General features: G+C 37.3%; 1 protein-coding gene across 1 annotated transcript in view; it reads right to left on the minus strand.

The window, feature by feature from the left end:
• Positions 1-328: 328 nt before the first annotated feature.
• Positions 329-24,543, minus strand: part of LOC128142279 (dynein axonemal assembly factor 11-like) — a 58,348-nt gene continuing 34,133 nt past the window's right edge. The window contains exons 12-16 of the mRNA XM_052788234.1: positions 22,229-22,294; positions 20,634-20,703; positions 19,693-19,788; positions 10,910-10,992; positions 329-824 (exon numbers count right to left, since the gene is read on the minus strand). Of these exons, the coding sequence (XP_052644194.1) occupies positions 638-824; positions 10,910-10,992; positions 19,693-19,788; positions 20,634-20,703; positions 22,229-22,294 (502 nt within the window). The 3' untranslated portion in view covers positions 329-637. The remainder of the gene's footprint in view (positions 825-10,909; positions 10,993-19,692; positions 19,789-20,633; positions 20,704-22,228; positions 22,295-24,543) is intronic.

The following is a 24,543-nucleotide window of genomic DNA, read 5'->3' on the forward strand; positions in this document are numbered from 1 at the left end:
GTCCCTTATTATTCCTCATTTGAACCACCCAACCCAGAAATATTTATTGTGACCCTCCCTCTACAAAATTCCACTGTCTTCTCAATATCCACCTTTTGCTTCCATAGTAACTCAGGGTCTAACCTTATTTCCTAAATATTTCCCACAATGTCCTCAGCTTTCCCTCAGGTTTCCAGAGCCCTACCTTCATGACTCCTACTTTCTTTAACTACCATCTAGGCAAGAATGATAATATGCACAGAGGTTACAGCAATGTCTCTCACTCCCAGAATACATTGTTTTCTTTTACTGTTGTCCTTCATGAAAAAGAAAACACTGAAAGAATACATAGAGATTTTTGCTATCTTCAGTTTATTGAGAATAATCATAAAACTTGTTACAAGTGCTTTCTTCCTTCTCTCTTTTTCTACAGTAATATGTCATCTTTCAAGCTAGACAGTATATTCTTTGAAGAAATGACAATATCTGACTTATATGGCTCCCATTCTGATTTGAGACTTACTTAAGTAAACAATCTAGTAAAAAAGAAATGTAATACTAATTCCAACTTCAGCTATATTATACCTACTCTACACATAGGGTCATGAAAACAACTCAAACATACACACCACATATAAAGGGATTATTTAAGAATGTTTCAAATTAAGGGAGGAACATCTTCATTGTTTTCAAAATCAACATAACTCTTCTTAGTCTCTGTAATCTTCTCTGGTTGTAGCCTGATAGGTCCTTGTCCAATTCGTTCCTTTTCTTGGATTATCTTTGTCACATCAGGGAATGAATATTTACTAGGATCCACTTCTAATTTCTCAGCTTGTCCGCTCCTGAAACAAGAGGGAAACAAATGGAAAAAACTTAATTTTGATGTCAAATATAACAGAACTATTTTGGGTGCCTGTTTATAAATCTGTTGACTTCAGTGTGAGAGTTGTTACTGAGTCCAATTAAACCAGGATTAAGAGTTTTTGTACTTGAAAATTGATCATTATAAAAAACCTCATGTAAATCTTTAAGATTTTGTACAAAAGAATCCTTAGCCTACAAACATCAAAAGTTAATTTTTTGACATCTATAATTTGCTTTATATCAGAACATGGTGATTGCTGATATCACATTACAAGTGGTTGGCTTTTGATGTAAGACAGCAGGGGTTTAATGTAATTGGTTTTTAGGGGTTTTTTTTTCTGTTATTTTTTAACACAGTTCCTTCACACTAGCTATTAATTTCTATGTGACAGATTCATCTCTGGAAAACAGAAATACTTTTATTTAGAGAGAAAATGTAATTGTATGAAATTATTTGCCTTTATGAGCCAATTCTTATGTTTTGGCAATATGAATCCTCACTATGTTTGTATTATGAAAAAAATTTTAAATGAAAATATAAGAAAGGTCAGAGTTATAGCAGAATTTCCAGATTCTATTGCTATTAAGGATATTCTTTTAGATCACAGTTAGAAATGTGTACAGGCCACTCATTAAGGCAACTAATGCACATCACATTATGATCAAAGATTTGAAATATTCTTATACTTCCTGTCTTGCAGCATTTAAAGCCACTGTTCTTTTCTAATAGAGGAGCTCAACAATTAAATGGAAAAAATCCACCCTGTTTTCAAGTAATTTGTAACTGTTTACATGAAAAATGGCAAAATCGAAATTTTATTGTACAATGATGTTCTAATTTCTGCAAATTCCAACACAATTTATACATCTTTATACTAATTTTCATTTTATACTGATTGCTACCTTGGGTCAAAGTTCCAAGGTCAGCATTACAAAAGACAGTGTGTCACTCTTCAAAGATGTGAGAAAACTACATGTTTACCCAGGAGATCAGAAAGGCTCATTAGAACTAGAACAAACAAAAAAGTAGCAAAGACACTGCATGAAAGAATGAATTTCTTTGATGACAACATGGGTAAGGAAAATATGTAAAGCAAGTATATTAAAAGATTTTTAACTGAAAATACAGCATCCTTAGTCGTTAAAATAAAAAGAGAGTTTTGCCAAGCAGCTTCCAAATTCTGCTAGTGCTTCTCCATCAAGGCTCCATGAGATCTGAGCAAACATCCCAGCCCAGATCTGTGTGCAGGAACTCTGTCCTAGTGAAGGAGAGATGCAGAGGTTTCCTCCTCTCATCCTATGCTATGCTGAGGAAAGCATGACTAACAGAAGAGGCAGTCATCAGCCTAGACACCTCTTTCAGCCTTATGCCACTAGATTTTTCTTGTGCTACGGGAATTTTGATGAGCAGAAAACAACCATAGAAGCACCCTGCTTTGATAATCTGGGTAACCTTTTCCAAAAAGTGGCACAAACAAAAACTACTCAGAGGAGAATTTTATGGGTAATGAAGACAGATATAAGAAAACTCTTATTTCTTTACCCTGAATGTTCTTCAATTTATAAGGCTAGATTTTTTCTTATCTACACAGTTTAATGAAATAAAGTGGATTCACTTTGTGGCAACATTCTAGAAAATGTTCATCCCCAAAAGGTAAGAGACATGAAAAGACATGAAATGTGTTGTAACCTGGAACCACTTTATCAGTAGCTGTTGGGGAGATCCCAAAGAGAGCACACCCTGTCCAGAATCTTAATCTAATTACTAATCACTAATCTGAAACACCTCAGAAAAAGCTAAAAAAGCATAAATATGAACATGAATTATCCTCAGCCTGTCCTTCTGTCACATGTTAGAAAAGTTTTCCTTGATCTGAAGTATTTTTATTAGTAGTGGTATTTTACATTTGTTCAACAGCTCTAAAATTGTACAAATTGCTTGTCATGAAAATACAATAAACTCTATGGAGTTTGAATAGCTTATTGCTTAGTAGTAGAATAAACTTCAATAAACCAGAAATTAACAGTGAGCGTCCTAAGTAACAATCCATATCAACAAGCTATGAAGGGATTATATGCATCAGTCATTCTCAAAATTTAATCAGCACACAGTATCTAGAAGTATCTATTAGCAACAGACAACAGGAAAGACCGAGAATCAAGCACAGGTGATTTTTTTTCAGAAAGGAAGTGGATTTTTACGTACTTATATGCACATGATCAAATATTCTATACTTGTTTAGTAAAGCTTCATAGTGTTATCTCAGGTGCCATGATACAAGTATTCGGCTGATGACAAGACTTAGTTATGATGAAGTTGTTGCAGCTACAACACATACATCTGCTGAGAATCTGCTCCTCTCACCGTGTAATCTATGCGAAAAAAAGGCTGCATATTGATGATGTCAAAACTAACCACCTGAAAATTTTTGGAAGAAAGAATGAGTTTTAGGTCATCCAAACATTTTTCCCATGTAATTCCACCCAGCAGAATAAAAATAATCTTGTTGCTTAAACTCTTCCATAAGCAATGGTAAGACAACAGTGATGAAAACAATAATACTTCTTGCAGGACCAGCTACAGCACATGTCTGGAGATCTCAGTGTTTGCAAATGATTTCAATTTCAGGTTTAAAAAAAAATGAAGTTCACAGTTTCTGGCACTGCTACCTGCTGCTGAGTGTTCTCTACTCAAGAGAAAATTATGGTCTAAACATTAGAGCACCATACAAAAATAAATAATACTGAATTAAATCCTTTCTTTTTTCCTGGCATTTTTTTCCCTTCGAAAAGCAATTTCTATCTCCACATAGTTCAACAATGATTTTAAAAAAGAAAATGAAAAAACTCCACAATAAAGAAGGTCAGTCCTTACATTTTGCGTAACTATAGCAGCCTGCTGAACAATCTGGTGTGTGACAGAGCACATATCTGATAATTTGATATTTTTTGATAATTTACACTTTAGTTCACACAGTTCTTAATCCCCATATTTGATATTTTAATGATTTGACAGTTACATTTCCCTGTTTCAACTTCTGAATTTCAGTAAAATTTAAATTGCTAAAGAGTTCTCATATGTTTGATCCAGAATATACGTGGTTTGACATTTGATTGAAAGTTTGCTTTCTGGCATCAGGATTTCCAAAGATATTTACAAGTCACAACCAACAGCTTTGGAGAGGCACTTTTTCCAGTCTTCTAACATTGTGAATGAAACAGCACAAAAGTCATTATCATCTTAGAAAAAGTACTAATAAATCCTTTTCTTGAATAAGAAAATAAAGTGATTCCAGTACATGGAATTGTATCTTATTTGAGAGCTTTAAGAAAGACAAATCTTTATTTATGTATGTTAAAAACCATTGGTGAATGTGTGACAATTGCCATACTCTGGTCTCAAACTTTGAAAATACAGGCTTTGAAAAATCTACTAGGTAATCAAGCAAATAATCATGGTCTTATACATACTTGGAATATTAATACTTCTTTCATTGCATAAGAGGCCTTTCAAATCTCCCTACATAGGTGTAATCTGAAATGAAGCTATGACTGGATCAGTGGATTGTTGGGAAGGTATGAATACACAATGACTGATAGAATCAAATTCACTTTTCAGAGACTAAACTACAATCAAGAAGAACTAACAAATCACTGGTAAAAAGTTCCGATAAATAAAAGGTTTATGATATCTAGGTCATTCTGTTCTAAAAGACAAATACATCTCACAAATAGGATTCACCAGACTGAGAACGTATATAATACTAACATCCAAGTTTCTAAAAGTTAGACAGAAAATCACAGTCATTGTGACATTTTTAACTTCATTGTTCCCTTACCTTCTTTTGCACAATCACTTCAAGATACTAAATTTCAAACTGACCTTGTCTGTTAGCAAGAAATATGCTCCAATACCTGCAATATGCAAATTGACCCTGATTTTACAGGTCTGGCTATAACACCATCTTATTTTCACTCCTCGATTAGCCCAGAAAAATAAAAATCACTGTTAAATTTGTCAGTCAAAGTTGAGTCCCTAATGTTTAAACATTAGGGAAGCTTACACTGAAAACACACTTTTTTCTAACAGGGTGTTAAGACTTTGTTTACAAAGTTATGGAATGTTACAAAGAGACTTTAAAGTACATCTCTGCCCTCAGCCTTTTGTCGTTGTAACATATGGACAACTGGAGATTACTTTAGATTGTAGTGATCAAGAGTTAACTGAACAGTATTCTTGAGAATGCCTTTCTCCAGAAGGGCATGTTTCTGAAGTCTCCTCGCCCTTATTACAGTTATGGATTACCAGATGCCTGTGTGTGTAAATTAATTTTCAAATCACTTCTGAGGCACCCCACCTTTTGTTCTCATTAGTCAAATGATAGAGATGTATACCCTTTATTTTGATTAGCTCCAGTTCTCCATGAGAATGCAAATGAATCTATACTTTAAGATTAACTTGAGTAAAAAGCCTTTTTAATATGTTGCTTAGTCATACCTGACTCCAATTTCTGGTTAAGAACTTGATTGAATTACAATTCCTATGATTCCTCCTTTCTCAGACAATGTAACTTGCACTGTAAAAATTCTCAGTGTCTTCATGAGAGCTAACAAACTATGCAGCCTGAGAATATTATTTCTGCAAATCTATTCAACTCTTAAGATTTACGATCTACCCCCAGGTATTTATAGAAGGCAAATATTACATCTCGATAGAATTGATAACTGATTTGCCATTTGTGATCTTTCCACACATATATTCATCTCTCATGCAGGCCACATTTTGGATGCACTTAGCTTTCTTCAATTTAAAATATTCATGCTTGGTTTAGACAGAGAAGCAAATTCGGGTTTTGAAAGATCACATAAATCCCCTTGCAGTTCTCTCAGGTTAGTTTGCCTACAGCTCCATTCAATTTCTGACCTTATCTTACCTCCCATTCCCAGTCTTGAGGAAATTACTCATTTTGTTCTACTGTATTTCTCCTCGCAACATGAAGTCCTCTCCTTTCCAACTTGTCACACCTCTATACCTCTGTGTGCAAACTGCAGAAATGTAAGACTGGGAGAGATTCTCAGCTATTAAGTCTGTGGAAAGGGAGTATTCCCACACTTGACAAGGATTCTTTCAAGGATACAAATTAGGACTCCTCACTCCCAAAGACAGATTTTTACCCTTACATCTATAAATTTTTCCCACAAATTTGTTCTTTGCATCTTCTCCAGCAAAATGTACCAAGCTAAATCAGGGTCATCCAGTAAATCAGAACTTCGCACTATGTCTCATCTTCAGCAACGCTATTACATCTCAAATGAGACAACTGTAGAGAGTTTTTGAAATAATCAGTCTTTTATTCTTTGCTTGTTAATAAATGGAAAAAAGCTCAACTGAAAATAAAAAGTTCTCCAAGGAAAGTAAATTAATGGTTGTTCATCACTGTGAAACTGTAGACTACAAAGGAAGTTCTGTTAATAAGTCTTATGATGACATATTTGCTAGAAAAAGGTTGGAATTAAAATCCAATACAGTGATTAAAAACATCCAGGCTTTCTTGGCCTCAAGTTCAACATAACTTGCAGGCAATTTTATATATTTGATGTCTCTCCCAAGTAGTGAAATTTGGCTGAAAATGGACAGCCTGTTCAAAAGCACTTAATGGGTTTACCAGCAGACAGTGGTGGACATTCCAGCAGCATGTTTTTCTTTTGTTTTCCCCTTAAGAACCCAGATTAAGAAACCAAACCAAACCAAACAAAAAAAAAACCCCAAAACCAACCAAAAACAAAAACAAAAACACCACACCCCCCCAAAGCCAGAATTACATACTGCCACTAAGAACTGATTCCAGTAGAATGTAAGTCAGATTTCTAACCTAACGCATTACACAGTATTTTCTATAGTACCTGCTGGCTTAGTCAGCCAGTGCAATCTTACTTAGCTAAGAGAAAGACACTTAGAGCAGTCAGATTTGCAATGCTTGAACTGCTCAGATTGAAATCAGCTCTACCTTACATTCCTTATTTCATTATAAAAGATGTGTATAGACCAGAACTTTCTGATTTGTTTTTAATTCTGCTTTGTGAAGTACTCTAGAAATTGCTGCTCCATTTCTTTGCCTCTTCAAATTAATCCATTCTCTGGCTGTATTTCTCAACCTCTCTATATAAAGATCTACAGTAAAAAAAAAAAAAACAAACAAGAAAAAGGTATCTCACATATATTCCTATGTATCTTTCTTTACTGGAGGAATTCAAGTGTGTGTATATTTACATTTAGAGACATTTTGAGTTTTATTTCATTTTTTTCTTTTCCAACATGTTAAAGGAAGAACAGTCTAAAGCTAAGGGTATGAGACAAGGATTATTGACTTTATGTAACTGTTACTTTTAAAGTTTCCAGTATGATTTCAGAAAAGTTTGTTCCTACCTACATCTGAATTTCACCTATGCAACTGTGTTGAACTCAACTTCTGTACCTCACAGATGAATTGTGAGGCCAGTTACAGTAAAGAATGGCATATTCAGCTACTACATTAACAGAGGCTTTATAAGTATAATAAATCAATCTGTCATGTTCCTCCCATAGAAACTTGTCTCTTTGAAGGTTTGAAGTAGTTTTGTATACAGTTATAGAAGAAATCTCTCTTACATGGCAGAAGTAATGATAGTATCATCATGTAAGCTAGCTAACAAGAGTTAAAGAGACTTAAAGCACTACAATATAGCTTAGCAGATTATATGTCTGACAGCATTTAGCTAAGACATCTGTAGCTGTCAAGTGTAATCACTGTAATGAATGTTCTTCTGTAATCTAAGAGACAACTATTCAGCAAATTTTTAACATCTGGCTAGTCAGCAACTTTTCAACTAAAGAGGTCAGAACTTACTATTTTTAGTAAGAACTGTAATTCAAAAGACTTTTTTCCTACTTCTGCTTTTGTGATACATATTCTTGTAATATTTTAACAGTAAAATTTGTATTTTTCCTTCAAAATCTGCAGTAAGCATATTCATAATTACTTAAGACTGCACTGAAATCAGACACAAATTCTCAGGAGTTTCGCTATGCAATGGAGTATCTTTAGTTCATCAACTAGCAGGAAAGGGAACCATTTCACATTGCCACTTTGATTACTTCCATGTTCCTATTATTACTTTTATTTAAACCTTTACTGCGTAGCCAAAACTAAAGGCACAGAGAGGGTTCTGAGGAAATATATATTCCTAATCCACAAGTTGCCAACTCTTTTGCTGTTTGGCAGAATCCATTTGGAAGAGAGATAATGTCAGTTATCTAACTAAGGAAGATCTAGTTTTCTCCTGGAAAAAAGCTAAGACCTTTTTTTTAACTGATTCCTTTTAATGTATCTAAAGCTTTAGCTGTACTTCTGGGGGAAAAAAAAAACCAACATTCCTTTTGCAAAGTGGAATCATAGAATAGAATTATAGAATAGTTTGGGTTGGAAGGGACCTTTAAAGGTCATCTAGTCCCACCCCCCCTGCAATAAGCAGGGACATCTTCAACTAGATCAGGTTGCTCAGAGCCCCGTCCAACCTGACCTTTAGTATTTCCAGGGATGGGGTATTTACCAGCTCTCTGGGCAGCCCGTTCCTGTGTTTTACCACCCTCACAGTGAAGAACTTCTTCCTTACATCTAATCTAAATCTACCATCTTTCAGTTTAAAGCCATTACCCCTCGTCCTATTGCTACACTCCCTGCTAAAGAGTCCCTCTCCATCTTTCCTGTAGGCCCCCTTTAAGTGCTGGAAGGCCGCTATAATGTCTCCCTGGACCCTCCTCTTCTCCAGGCTGAACAACCCCAACTCTCTCAACCTGTCTTCATAGGAGAGGTGTTCTATCACTCTGACCATTTTTGTGGCCCTCCTCTGGACCCACTCCAACAGGTCCATGTCTTTCCTGTGCCAAGGACCCCAGAGGTGGATGCAGTACTGCAGGCGGAGTCTCACCAAAGTGGAGCAGGGAGGAAGAATCACCTCCCTCGACCTGCTGGCCATGTTTCTTTTGATGCAGCCCATGACAGAGTTGGCCTTCTGGGCTGCGAGAGCACATTGCTGGCTCATGTCCAGCTTTTCATCCACCAGTACCCCCAAGTCCTTCTCCACAGGGCTGCTCTCTATCCCTTCATCCCCCGGCCTGTATTGATACTGGGGGTTGCCCCGACCCAGGTGCAGGACCTTGCACTTGGCCTTGTTGAACCTCAGGAGGTTCATGTGGGCCTACTTCTCGAGCTCATCCAGGTCCCTCTGGATGGCATCCCATCCCTCAGGTGTGTCAACTGCACCACTCAGCTTGGTGTCACCTGCAAACTTGCTGAGGGTGCAGTCAATCATGCTGTCTACGTCATTTGATGAAGATATTAAATAGTACTGGTCCCAGTACAGACCCCTCTCATCTGGGGAGGGACACCCCATCTCATGGTGAGGGACACCACTCATCACCGATCTCCATCTGGACATTGAGCCATTGACCACTACCCTCTGGATGTGACCATCCAGCCAATTCCTCATCCACCAAAGAGTTCACCCATCAAATCCATACCTCTCCAATTTAGAGAGAAGGATGTTGTGGGGGACCGTGTCAAAGGCCTTACAGAAGTCCAGATAGATGACATCTGTAGCTCTTCCCTTGTCCACTGATGTAGTCACTCCATCATAGAAGGCCACTAGGTTGGTCAGGCAGGCCTTGCCCTTGGTGAAGCCATGCTGGCTGTCTTGAATCACCTCCCTGTCCTCCATGTGCCTTGGCACAGCTTCTAGGAGGATCTGTTCCATGATCTTCCCAGGCACAGAGGTGAGGGTGACAGGTCGGTAGTTCCCAGGGTCTTCCTTTCTACCCTTTTTAAACATGGGTGCAGTGTTTCCCTTTTTCCAGTCACCAGGGACTTCACCTGACTACCATGACTTTTCAAATGTCATGGAGAGTAAGTATCTACCATTTGGCTTGGAACTTTTAAAAATATTTTAAACTCAGTAATCAAGATGATGCACTGTTGTAATCACTGCTGCCTAAAGAAAGGGTGCAGTGCTTGTGGCTCATTAGGAATCTCAACAAATTCTTGCAGTCACCCTATTATCTTCTCATCATGCAGGTCATTCAGAAAAGAAGTCATGACTGATCTTTATTAAAAATAAGAAATAAAAAGCAAAATTAATGACAACTGAATCTTGCAGACCCATTTTGCCAGTGTCCTAAATATTGAGACCAAGAAGAATACTCATGATCCATAATGCTGTTTTTCACTAACTGCTTAGCCTTTCTATCACCATTCAGCACAATGAAATCAAACAAGGAAACAAATGCAATACTTCAAATATAAACAGATAAACAGCTTAACAAACTTTCTTGTTACTATCTCTTATTCTGGTGTGAATACCATTGCCTATAGCAAGAGGAAAAGGAAAGATTAAAAGATATATCATAGTATTTGTATTTAGGCCAAGTGTCCATCAACCCTAGTGTCTATCTACAGCAATGGCTAGTAACACTTGCTAAGAGTAAAAGCAAAAAATAGTGCATCACTGATATTTGCTTGCTTCTGGCAGTCATTAACTGCAAGATTTCAAGAGCTGTAGTTTACATCACATTTAACAGGATGGATCTATATTATAAAGCCTTGCAGAATTGCTTTTTTAACCTATTTATTAGTGCAGTAGCTCAACCCGTATACCAGTGAGCAAATACATTCATGAGAGAGATTCAAAATCATTGCTTTCTAAATGGTTACATAGCAAGGACTTCTGCAGAGGTGATTCTCAGTAGGTGATTTAGTTTTAGTATATACCAGTTTAATAGTCTGAATGAGCTGATCTAGCAAAACTGATCGGCAGAAATAAGTGCTTTTTTGGCTCTGCTATTGGAGCGGATCACTTTATAAACAGCACCAGACAGGCTATTAGTCTAAAGCTTTTAGACATAGTTTTACTCCATACAAATCAATATGTTCATACTCTCACCAATAACATAATAAGAAGCATATATTCTGGCATGTGAATAACACATGGACAAAAAATAAAACTAATGCAGAAGAAAAAAAGGAATTACCTTGCATTTTTTTCCAGTGTATTGCAGTCAGAATGTTTAATTGAAGTTGATACTTTTTGCTTAGCCAGGATTATTTCTTTAGCCTAAAATAAAAATAGACAGAAAAATAATTCTCATAAAAGTTGATATTTATGCTCACATGCATTTAAATAATCTCTCAAAAATAGAAAAATTAAGAGGGTGTGAATAAACTTTCTCTTGTAACATTTACTCTTTCTTTTAGATTTTAACACTCTTCACTCAGCATGAAACACATGCATAAGGGAATGTAACCAAATGGTCTGAATGGAATTATTTTCAAATATATGTATGTGTGTATATATATGAAAAATATTTAAATATATACATCTATCTGTATTTAAATATATGCTGTCTTGTTTAGTACCATGTTAATAATGCACATTACTGATTTTCTCCATTGCTAACTGTGGCGGTGTGCCCCCCTACCCCATCTCCCCTGCTTAAGCCATACCCAACAGTGGGGGTTTTGATAGCTGCATCCAGCTTACTTTGGACTTTGGGGGATGGATGGCAACATGGTAGCCAAGGGCTCTCTGGAACTGTGAGTCAGGCATCTTGCTAGTGTGCAAATAAATAGTGGACAGGCCAGGGCCCGTTGAGCTCTCCTGCATGGCAGTGGGCTGCACGCCAGGATCTCGCCTTCAGAAGAGACACCTCTCAAGGTCATTCCTCAAGGTTCAGAGATTCCTTGCCACAACAGATTCTTGGTAAGTGATTAATAGCATGCTAAACTTTGAAATCTTAGCTAAGTGATATAAAGGATTGATTGCACATATATAATCCTTTAGCCATAAACCATTGACCAAGTCTGGGACTAGGATTGGATCCAGCCACACATAGATTCCTGAGAAGGAGTTTAGAAAGAAAGGGGGTCATTTCTGAACCTCATGACTCTAATGGGATGGTCTCCTTCACAATTTGTCTGACCCTGTTCTCTATGCAGCAAATAATAATCAAGTGTACTTTGTCATTGAATCTTGTTAAACCACTTGTCCTGGTTTTGGCTGGAATAGAGTTAATTTTCTTTCTAGTAGCTGGTATAGTGTTATGTTTTGGATTTAGTATGAGAAGAATGTTGATAACACACTGACCTTTTCAGTTGTTGCTAAGTAATGATTAGTCTAAAGTCAAGGATTTTTCAGCTTCTCATGCCCAGCCAGCAAGAAGGTTGGAGGGGCACAAGAAGTTGGAAGGGGACACAGCCAGGACAGCTGACCCAAACTGGCCAAAGGGGTATTCCATACCATGTGACGTCATGCCTAATATATAAACTGGGGGGAGTGGGGGCGGGGGGATCGCTGCTTGGGGACTAACTGGGCGTCGATCGGCGGGTGGTGAGCAATTGCATTGTGCATCACTTGTTCTGTATATTCCAGTCCTTTTATTATTATTGTAATTTTATTATTGTTATTATTATCGCTATTAGTTTCTTCCTTTCTGTTCTATTAAACTGTTCTTGTCTCATCCCATGAGTTTTACCTTTTTCCTTCCGATTCTCTCCGTCATCCCACTGGGTGGGGGGGAGTGAGTGAGCGGCTGCGTGGTGCTTAGTTGCTGACTGGGGTTAAACCACGACACCACTGTCACATTTACCACTGAACTTTGTTAAGTCACTGTTTTACACCAATAAAATATATTGTTGCTTCTCTTTTGCAAGTGAAGTGCATGACTCCATCTGCAACATTAACTAACTGGTTTGTGATGTGCCTCTCACTTGCATTCCAGTTCTGGTGTCTATGTGCTAGTTCAGACATTTTTATTAAAGAATCTGCTGCAGTCTGGGCTTCTCACTGTTTATAAAAGGGAGACGTGAGCACAAACTCCCTCAGCTCCTTTGCTAAAACAGAATCTCAACTTTAAAGCCCAAGTGAATTCCCCTTCCCAAAGAAAGCATGTCCATCACTGCTTTTGGAAGATGTGTTATTGGCAAAAGGGTATCTCATTGCAAAAAATTATCTCTTTCCCTTCTTAACAACATCATGGGAGAGGAACCCCTTAAGCATTTGAAAGGAAGGAGGAGAACAGGAACTATACCAAATAGTTCATTTTATTGACTATTTCTTAGTGTAATTGATTTGAAGGTAGTCTGTTCCAGAAGCCCAGTGAATTTAAAGTCTCCATTCTAAAATCTACCAGAAATAAGAAAGAGCCTGTAGTTTCTGTCATTTGTTTCTGAAATTCATTGTGAAGAAGCTGATTGCCTCTGATTCTGTATATACTCTGGTGAAGGAAAGTCCATTTCTTTGGACCTTGCCTCTCTTCTCAGAAGGCCCTCTAGTGTTCCGTTCTTTTAACAATAATTCATTTCTTTGATCTCCTTGAGACTAATGTTCCTTACTTTGCCCTCAGAGTACATCATCAAGGATGGTAGAGAAATTTGCTGATTCTGCAATCAACATAAAAAGGCTTCCTTGACAAGAAGTGATCCTGGAACTTAGGGAAGGGCTAGGATATGCCTACTAGAACATCTATTATCAATTATCAAATATCATTTGACATAAAAGCTCTTCTGCTCAAAAGATGTTCTCCTACCTCTGTTCAAGAAAAAAGTTTCAGTGATACTCTCTAATTTTTCTTCTTTTTGAAACACAACTTCATATACAAGAATGGTATGTGAGCTTCACCAAGCCAGTGGCTGACTGTCCCATCTCTTAGTGACGGTAATCAAGTGACGGTAACTGTTCTGGAAACAGAACTGCCACAGCTTCAACTGTGGCCAAAAATAAGACTTTGGGTTCAGCAGAAAGATAACTGTATGAAATCTAAAGCTTGTGGTATACAGGAAGATGGACTAAATTAATATAATGAAGCTTTCTGAAAATTACTTTATGAAACTATTGCTAATATGTGCATTAAACGGAAAACAGAAAGGAGATCCCTTTTAAGATCATTATCAGAGAATTCTAGAAATGGATGTGTTAAATAGCATCTGAAAGAAAGACATTTGACAAAACAGAAGGAATATGTGAAAAATATATTTTTAAGCTGAGTAATCTTTCCAGTCCACATTTTTTTCCTGCAGTGGCTTTTTTTCTTCTACAACAGGAATTCCACTAAGTAACAGAGTTTCCCTGAAACACATTTATTCTGAAGGATGAATACATTTCTAGGGTTCCACAGCATATGTCTCCACATGCCTTTGATGGTAATGAAATATTACTGCATTTACCATACCTAGATAAGTGAGAATTATAATGAAATTCTATCAAATAACTTTTACACTGACATGCATAATATATACTACTCCTATTTTTAAATTAATTAAGGAATCTAACTCTCATTGATCTTTAAATTTCTAAATGCTTTTGAAGGCCCAGGCAATAAAAAGCTGTCAGAATTCATTTGTGACTGCTTATATAATAAAGAATTAATCAGAAAGTCCGAATTTTTCTGATTCACTAAAATAAGGAAAGTGAAGTTTTGAAACATGACACAATGTTTCAGAACCCTAAATAAAAACTGCTTGCTAATAACACTGTTTTTTGATGCTTTTTCTCAGACAGTTAAAATGCTACTGGTGTAATCTACTGATGACATTTTACAAAATCACTGATTTAATATGCCAATTTTGGTCAAAGTCTATTAAAGAAACTCTCAGGTTTTAATTTTCCTGCATCATCTGCAAAGATGACACTGCCAGAGCATAGAGGTTCAAAGTTTGAAAAGCTTCATGTCACAGATATTTTTCGCAGAAAATAAAGCATATACAATGTAGTCACTATCAACTCCTAAGTCATGCAAAATCTCTGTACAGATGATTATTACGGTATAAACACTGCACTTTAAAAGTGTCACTATATCATTTTACTGAATGTTGTGTCCTTCAGTTTGTTTTGATGACCTTCCAAAAAATGTTGGTAGACACTGCCTTAGAAAGAGACCCATTCTGCAGTGATTTGCTGTGCAGTAAATAGTACATTTAAGAAAAATGTACTTCCAGAAAAGAAGGTGAAAATCATTTGCTTTCTTTATGTGGAATTTACTATCTCCAACATCTGTGGTATGGCAAGGTCATCGGAGAGGCAAGGAAAGAGGTTTTGTTTTTCATTTTAAAGGCTAAGGAACTATGAACAGGCTGGAAGATGAATGGTGAAAGGTTTAGTAACCTGATCAGAAATTCACTAAAGCAAGTGAAAAACACTTGCTGAATTCAGTTACCTTTCTGTTCTGTAACCGAGAAGAGAGAGATCTTTTGGGGATAGTATTGCAAGAAGCATATTATAGGAGACTATTTTTAGGTTAATAGCATTTTTAACATTTCAGTTACGTAAGGAATGTGCTAGGCCATTTATCTAGTTGCAAATAATTTTATTTTGATAATAATTGTTTATCAGGAACAAAAAGGTTAAATATAGTGCAATATAGTCATTAGGCTTGTCTTATCACTGATACAGCCTGAAAGAAGTTGCATGAACACTGTTCTTCCTATTATCTTACTAAAAGGAATTCATATTAAGTTGATGATCTCAAATTAGTATTCTCAAACATTGTTGATAACCTCAGCCATAATGTTCTAGAAGAAAAATATCTATTGGCCTTCCAGTTGTTGCTAATCTTTATTCATTATACTTTGCTTCCTAGATTATATCCTATTAATACAAATAAAATGTGTATGGATATAGAACATCTGAAAAGGATATGTATCCCAAAAATATAACTTGTGCACTCTAATTTAGTCCTGGGGGAAGAGAACAGATTCTGTGACTGTAATATAGAAAAAAGAACAATAGGTTAGTATCCGCTACATGCAATTGCTGTAAGTAGCACAAATCCATCTTTCATCAGCAAATCCATGAAGTTCAGAGGATCACAGACTCACAGAATGGCTGAGGTTAGAAGGGACCTTTGGAGGTCATCTGGTCCAATCCCCCTGCTCAAGCAGGGCCGGCCACCTAGACCTGGCTGCCCAGGACCATGTCCAGATGGCTTTGGAATATCTCCAGGGATGGAGACTCCACAACCTTCCTGGGCAACTTGTGCCAGTGCTCAGTCACCCTCACAGTAAAAAAGCGTTTCCTGATGTTCAGCTGGAACCTCCTGTGTTTGAGTTTGTGCCCACTGCCTCTGGTGCTGTCACTGGGCAGCATGGAGAAGAGCCGGGCTCTGCCCTCTTTGCACCCTCCCTTCAGGTATTTATATGTATTGATAAGATCCCCTCGAGCTTTCTCTTCTCTAGGCTGAACAGTCCCAGCTCTTTCAGCCTTTCCTCATAGGAGAGATGCTCCAGTCCCTTCATCATCTTCATGGCCCTTTGCTGGACTCTCCAGTATGTCCACATCTCTCTTGTACTGGGGAGCCCAGCACTGGACACAGTACTCCAAGTGTGTCTCACCAGTGCTGAATAGAGGAGAAGGATTTACCTCCCTCAACCTGCTGGCAACACTCCTAGTGCAGCCCAGGATACAGTTAGCTTCCTCTGGCAGAAGAGGACATTGCTGGCTCATGTTCCACTTGCTGTCCACCAAGAATCCCGTGTCCTTTTCTGCAAAGCTGCTTTGCAGGATCCAAGTTTTTGGATCCACTGACAACAAAGATACTAGAACATGCAGCCCTCCGTTCATGCATATCTTTGTGTGTCCCAGCTACACAAGTAGTTTTTAACCAAAACAAGGCAAAGCTCAGAACATCAACTCAGTTATTCCATAGAGCTTCTCTCTCCTCAGGTGTCACAAATATCTGTGAAACATGACTTTCTGAGGTGAAGCAGGCTCCAGCCACTCAGGCTAGGTAAAATATATAGGTGTAGCTAAAATATCAACTTAGGTGAAATGTAGCTGAAATATAAAGTTAATAATGGAACAAAGGCAGTTCTCAATCACAGTATAAAGAGATAATATTCATTTTGCTGATTTAGGTATGACTGTCTAGGCAGGCAGCAGAGTTGAATATATCCAGAGAGTCTTTGAAATACTTACATTTTTTAAAGCACTGATCAGCCACAAAGAGACTAGCAAGACATATGAGTAATAAAAGCAGGTTATGGCACAGAAAACTGATGGTACTTAAAATATCCAAAATACAAGTAAATAGTAAACAAAACTGTTCAGAAACATTTGAAAATTACATTATCCAAAATGGCAAATGTCAAAGCCTCCGTTTCAAAGAAATAAATTTAGGAAAGCATGAATTCTCATATGAGTGAATTTTGAACATTAACAAAATATGGATCTTAACCAAATGAGTACAATTTTCAGCATTCTTCAAGCTCATGGTTAAACTGCATGCTTGATGCTAGAGTGACAGTTTGTGATTTAATGAGAGGCTGTCCATATAGGGAAAGACAGATGGTATGGGACTGGAGTGTAGAAGAAAACATAGAAGGTATAGAACCACAAGTGGAAAGAGCCAGAAGCTGAAAAATAACTTCTTAGTTACAACTACTAGTTGCATAGTCTTAGAATTAAATCAGATCACAAAGAGAAAGAAACGACCCCAAATAGCTGCTGAAGGTTCCTCCTTCAGAAGAAAATGCTGTAATTGATATATCATGGCTTATTCATATGTAGCACTATGTCCCACTGCTCCTACACAGCAAAGAAACTTACTAGAGGCCTGAAGGGTAAGGTTGGAGCACCAAGAATTTATTTTTTCCTATAACTATCCTTGGGCAGGGTTACCCTATTTCTGAAAGCCAAAAATATATGATGTAGTCCTAGAGGCCTTAAAAGCAGCCGAACCCTCCAAAGGCATAATGGCAGAAGAGCAAGATGTTGAAGTTGATTAACCTCTCCCACAGCTCCCAGAACCCCACCATATAATCCCTTCTCATCTCCAGAACGCTACTTTCCTAAAACTTCCAGCTCCCTGTCTGCTCCATCTCTGCTCTTCCTGCAGGTCCAAGGACTCAGTCTTGCACCAGAGGACATCAAGTCCCACCTTAAATGCCTTCCTATTTCTGCCACTGTCCCACCTGTTATGCCCCAAACCTGAAGATATCTCTGCCACTCAGATTCTCTCTGCCCCTTGTCTTCTATTCTGGTTTCATGGTTTAACCCCAGCCAGCAACTAAGCACCACGCAGCCGCTCACTCACTCCTCCCACGTCGGGATGGGGGAGAGAATCAGAAGGGTAAAAGTGAGAAAACTCATGGGTTGAAATAAAGACAGTTTAATAGGTAAAGCAAAAGCCATGCACACAAGCAAAGCAAAACAAGGCATTCATTCACCACTTCCCATGGGCAGGCAGGTGTTCAGCCATCTCCAAGAAAGCAGGGCTCCATCACGCATAATGGTTACATGGGAAGACAAACGCTATAACTTCGAATGTCCCCCCTTCCTTCTTCTTCCTCCAGCTTTATATACTGAGCATGACGTCATATGGTCTGGAATACCCCTTTGGTCAGTTGGGGTCAGCTGTCCCAGCTCTGTCCCCTCCCAACTTCTTGTCCATCCCCAGCCTACTCGCTGGTGGGGTGGGGTGAGAAGCAGAAAAGGCCTTGGCTCTGTGTAAGCACTGCTCAGCAGTAACAAAAACATCCCTGTATTATCAACACTGTTTTCAGCACAAATCCAAACCATTGTCCCATACCAGCTACTATGAAGAAAATTAACTCTATCCCAGCCAAAACCAGAACATCTGGTTCACACTGCTGCATCTTCCCTGTATTTAAGCTCTAATGCCCCCTAAGCTTCCACTGGCTGCTGGCTGGCCATCCTTTACCTCTCTCACTGCTTACTTCAGTAGGGCAAGTTGATCTCCATGTCTTCGACTGTTCCTCATTACTGGTCATTCCTTTACTGTTCTCTGATTTTTTGGCAGATGTGTGGGACTGGGTAGGAGATGTCCTGATTCCACCTTTGATTCTACCTCATCTACTCATTATGTCATCCCGCAAATCAAAATACCACTTACGTATCCAGCGTACAAGGTACATTTACTGAAACCGTAGGAAGACACACAGTGGAAAGGAAATAAAGTGGACATACCTATCAGTTTGCTCTCATTTACACTGCAAGAACTGGGCTGGGCAGGGAAGAGAGAATACAAAACCCACTTTAAGCCAATTTGCTTTTACTTGCCAGTAGAATTCTCATCTGCTCATCAGAGCACAGGGAAGATAGGAGAGCACAGAGTTAGGGGAATATGACTTCTACGCAGGCTTCTTTAAGTACTAGGGACTGCTGCGCAGCATTTTTCAGTTAAAACACCATGTTGCCACAACCCTCTTTCTCTGTGATTCCATATACTTTGTACAGCTGGCCAGTGGATCCTTTCCAGCCAAGGAGAGCATGAGGGGAAAATGAATTAAGGAACTCTTGTTCTGATCACCTGAGATGTGAGAGTAGTACATCATCCTTGTCCTTGAACCAAAATGTAATCTTCATACATATGTGTGCCACACAAATTTTGAAAAATTGATTTGTTTTTATTATTTCACAGGTGTAAAAAGAAAGTAGGTAAGTTGCTTATTTTCAGTTATTTAAAAAATCCATCTTCTTACACATTTTCACAATACTACATATTTTGCAGTCTCTTTTCATATATAAAAAGCTGGTTTTGTTGAAAATAAAGGAAATAAATACAAATAGTTCTATTAATACTGATTTTCATAATGTTCCTTTAAAGGGATCTGAAATCATAAGGTTTGGCTCGATGATTAAATTGTCTCTCTGGAATGTTCCTTCTTTGGAAAATATGGCCTGATGGCAAAGGCTAGACTGAATAACTTTAGCTAGCCAGATGTTACCTGTCAGAAACATTCCCAAAGTACTCACAACATTTAAGTATCTTTGTATGATGCTGCCTCAGATTATTTTACATACCTTTGGCATGGTGACAACTAAATGACCAGTTGTTTGTGATCTTTTAGCAGAGCTGCTGTCTGGTTTCACTTCCTCAGGTAGCACAAACTGAAATGGCTATGAGAAAATATGGGATTGAAGTATATCATGCTAAAATATCTCTTTTTTCTTTTTTTTTTGACCTGGACAGAACACATGCAGAAACATCACTATCAGATCCCTTGATCTTAAGCACAGTATAGGTCTAAATCCTCTCACTTTATATGTAATATTACTAATCCTAATAAATTATTAGCATGCTAAACAGCTTTTGCTTACAAGTATAGTCTTATGTATATTCCTGAATTGCTGTCATTCCTGAAGTGACATTTCTAAAGAAGGTTATAAAATGATGCTTGACTTATAGTAGCAATTAAATGAGAAAGATTATCTAGTCTATTTTAGACGTAAAGTAATTTTGATGTTTTGTTTATGCAGTTGGTACAGTAAAAAATAGGGATTTTGGTTTACTGTTTAAATACTTTGAATTTTTCAAAAAATTCATGATAAAATTAAAACCACTGAGAAGACAGAAAACTGGAATGACATTTTAAATGCCCTTTCAAAAGAATATACATACATTTGTTTCTCAGCTATAAATTCCAGATTGTGAAATTGCTAAATTCTAGCCTAGGGCAACTAGGAAGCTCTCTTCTTAAGTGAATTATGGTACACTGTGTGGGGGGAATAAGAAGAGAGAAGGAGAGAAAGAGAGTGAAATTTCATTTCAGGCTTTGCACATCTTAAGCTTAGGACTTCCACAGTTTATGTGCAGTCCAAAATAATGCAAGTATGAAAGAACATTTTCTTCTGCATAGGTGCACATGGTTGGTAACTCATGAAAGTCAGATCCAGAGTCCACGGGATAACTGTGGTAAGCATTAACTCACGATTTGAAATTAATGTAGTAAGAAAACACTAACCTTTCCTTTCACCAGTACTCGTATGTAAGTTGGCTGGACATCAACATCGAGCAGAGAAGTATCCAAATGTCTTCAGAATGAAATATAAATAAATGAATCAATCTACAATACAGTCCAGTAAATAAGCAGTGCAGACCATTTAGCTCTTTAATGAAGATTTCGCGGTTTATAAACAACAAACTTCAATTTCAGTTATTAAGATACATGAAATACCATTAGGATTTAATGTCTTTGGAAGAAAAACGTGATCTTCCTGTGTGTTCACAGAATGTCAATTAAAATAAAGTCTAAATTCTGTCAAGTCCACCACATCAGCTATTGTATAACTGCAAGAATTCAAAATCCTTGTGGAAAATAAAAAGGTCTTTCTTCTCTCAGTTTAGTGCTGTACATTAATATGAAAATTAGTCTATTTGTTGTTTAAAATTGTAAAAGTATTTTGCTACTTTTCTTTCTGAAGGCTTAACTATTAAATGTATAATAAGAGTTCCTTTTTTTGCACAGAATTTGCTGGGAAGAAATAAACAGAAATACTTTACATTCCCAGAAAACACAGTACTTCTAAATTTCAGTACTGTCAAACAAAATCTGTGACCTGTAAAAGCTCCACTTCAACATCTCCTCTTCATCATGTGACACACGCACTCATGTGAATGCACAAGTACGTATTCCTTATTTCTCTTCTTTTATAACGTTACTTCTCAGGTGAATTTTGCAAACTTTTCAGTCTGCCTTTCTTACACCTGACCACAGAATATTGCAATATATCCAAGATTTTATTGCACCGGAACAGATTTTCTGAGGCTCAAAAAAACCCTAATTCTTATAACTCAGAAACATGGAGCAGGCCTCTTCTGAGGGAAATTAATGAGCTTTAAGGGAAGAACACCTGGCATAAATAGTGTTTCTGTGCTATAAAACTAGTTCAAGCTTTACTCTAACAAGTTCCTATTATGGGTAGATAAGCTTGTGGGTTTCCAACCCCTTCTTGAAGTGCGGGCAAGGCCACTGTACTATTTAGTCGTATATACTATCAAATAGTTATCAGGATTCCGTGTCATATTTAGGCCTGGTTCAACCAAATTTCTTCCAGGCAATGACCTGGCACAGTTCAGGAAACAGCATGGGCCATGGACTCTTTCCAGTAAGCAAGGAAAGTAGGACAAGGCTACCCTACTCTGTCTTGGGGAGGAGAAGAATTTAACTAGGACATGAACTGTACTGGAGCACTTCTAGGCCCAGAGAATTGGCAAAAATCCCATTCCCTACAACCCTAATCTGCAAATTAAGAATGGAAAAGATTTTACGTGAGTACAAAAGGACAGGTGTGGAGGAAACCTGCCTAGGACTACAGAAAACATCAATTCCAGAAGGGACTATTAGACACAGTCCTCATTCAGGAGTAACAGAACAGTCCGAAGGGTCTTTGGTTTATTCAGCTTCATTTCTTTGGCAGAGGCTTCAAGACTGATTCCATTACCCTCTATGTTATTTGTTTTCCTCTTGAAAAGTCCCCATGACAGAGAGGAGTATAATTGAAACACTGTGTATTAGAACTTAAGAATGGCAAAAATTAAGAGAAAAAAAAATCTGACCTGTAAACAGCAAGATCCAAGATGATCTGGTTGTTTTCTTCATCATCTTTCAAAGAGAAATGAAGCCTAATAATAATGACAAGAAACACCTCCAGGATAAATACAATTGGAGTGAATAAACAAACATTACGGCATATTTCAAATTCAACTGCTAGCAATTTTAGATTAATACAAATACCATTTGGACAATATGTCACATGATCATTTTAGAAACAGTTGCAATTTTCCTCATGAACAGAAAAAAATACTGGCATTTGAACCAGTCATTCTTACATATATTTTCTGTTCTCCCCACCCAACCCACAAGAAAAAAAAAAAAGAAAAAGAAAAAAAATACTGCTGAAGGTCAGTTAAAATTAAGATCAGTCTGTTAATGCAGAAAGAGAGACATCTGCTGGTGAAATTCATCTGCTCTATTAACATCTTCATAGAAAAAACAGTTCATGAAAAGCATGAAAAGCCTGGAACTCGGTAATTCTAACCTTATCATATGTAAAAAAAAAAAAATTGCATCTTTGTTTATAGCAATTCATTTGCCTAGAGTATAAATATCTGCCTGTGCATTTTCAAAGTAAAACATGAGTTGCACAATATCCTTGATTCTACAAGCTTTATAATATTTGTTGAAAATGAGACTGTAGATTGTATTAGCTGCGTGTTTGTGATCTGCTGGGTCAGTTCTTAAAATTGTGAAAGAATCTTACCAGTTAAAAATTGAAAATAACATCTATTACTACAACTGTAAGGAGATCTATTCTAGACTTACAAGTTCGGCTCATATACTCAAACATTTCCCATGTATTAGAGAAAAAACAGAATAAACCCTACATATAAATGAGAAGATTTTTATAAATTAGTTATTAGTATAGAATGAGAGGGTTTTGCTTAATGTAATTTACCTGGAATATTTCAGTGACATTAAAATACTTAGATACTTTGGGTTCAGGTAACAGAAGTTCAAATATTAACAGCTTAGATGATACATTTTTTCAGCAATAAAAGTATTTGCCAGATATACTTTTACTCTTTGCTCTCCTGTATTCTGATACAGTCAATTTGCAAGAAAGCTTGTGGAGCTTTTAGCTTATCGGTATTTTTTAATGGAAAACTGCAAAGAATACAAACCAGCTTTGTTTCCCGTTCATGCTTTTTTCTCTTATTGCATCACAAATTTTGAGAATTCACTAAAACATGAGGGGTAAAAAGAGAAAAGAATTGTAAAATTTTCTAGGAGGAAGCTTAATCAGAATTGAGGAAGAGAAATAGTCTGTTTTCAGCTGCATGAAGCCATTCCTCTTCCTAACCTTCCAAAAGAACACCACAGAAGCTTGGACATTGCTATGGACATTAGACTTTTGCATTGGAGCAAAAACTTTGGAGAACACCATCTGTCTACTTGTATCTCTTTATTTGTGTCTCTCCAACACACTGCCAGATTGCACTGAAGAGCTGTGATATTCTTGTTGAAGCCATGACAAAAACTGCTCATTGATCTGGCTTTATGCGGGCACATCCACAGACTAAATTCTAATCTAAAAATCTTTGGTGACACAAACAGGACTGCTACTAACAGTGAACTCTAGGGGACTGTATTTTTTCTAAAAAGATAGCTAGAGCTTTATTCTAAATGTCTCTGCTTTTTAGAGGCATAATCAAATTCTATTAAAACAAGATTTGAACTATTTCAGACTTGTTTTTGAACTAGAAAATTATATAAAAAATTTTTCAGTCAACACATTTTTACAAAAAAGTACACCAATACAATGGTAAGTATCTTCTGGTATAGATGGAATAAACATGAGTTCTTCTGCCACTACCTTTAATTTTCCTATACCACTGAAAACTATGCGCTGATTCTATAATGTAGGTTTTCAAATTCCTTGAATTTGCGTGGATTTATAAATTTCCAAGATTTAGAAAGCATTCTTCATGCTAACAATAAGCATGTTCTTAGCCTTGATTTTGCAGCTAAATCAGTCTTAAGATCAGAAAAGTTGTTCAGAGGACAGCAGACAGGTAAGTGGCCCTTCATAGGCCACTTTTTGATCAGTCTCCAGTAGGAGGCTCTTTGGGGAGCCATTTATAAGGAAACAATGTTTACACATTCTGTCTCCTGTTTTCCCTTAGAAAAGGAAGGCTTGGCTCAAGTGAAACGAATGGTAACACATGGCTGATATCCCTGTAAACTCATTCCAAAACATTTGAACCAAGTGCCTTTGTCAATGACAAAATACAAGACACTTCCCTGTATCACCAGCCCCTGTTCCTAGAGACACTGTTCAGTGTCAAAGGACCTCATGCCGTAGAAGGTAATT

The sequence above is a fragment of the Harpia harpyja genome, chromosome 5 (assembly GCF_026419915.1).
Source record: "Harpia harpyja isolate bHarHar1 chromosome 5, bHarHar1 primary haplotype, whole genome shotgun sequence".
Taxonomy (NCBI): domain Eukaryota; kingdom Metazoa; phylum Chordata; class Aves; order Accipitriformes; family Accipitridae; genus Harpia; species Harpia harpyja.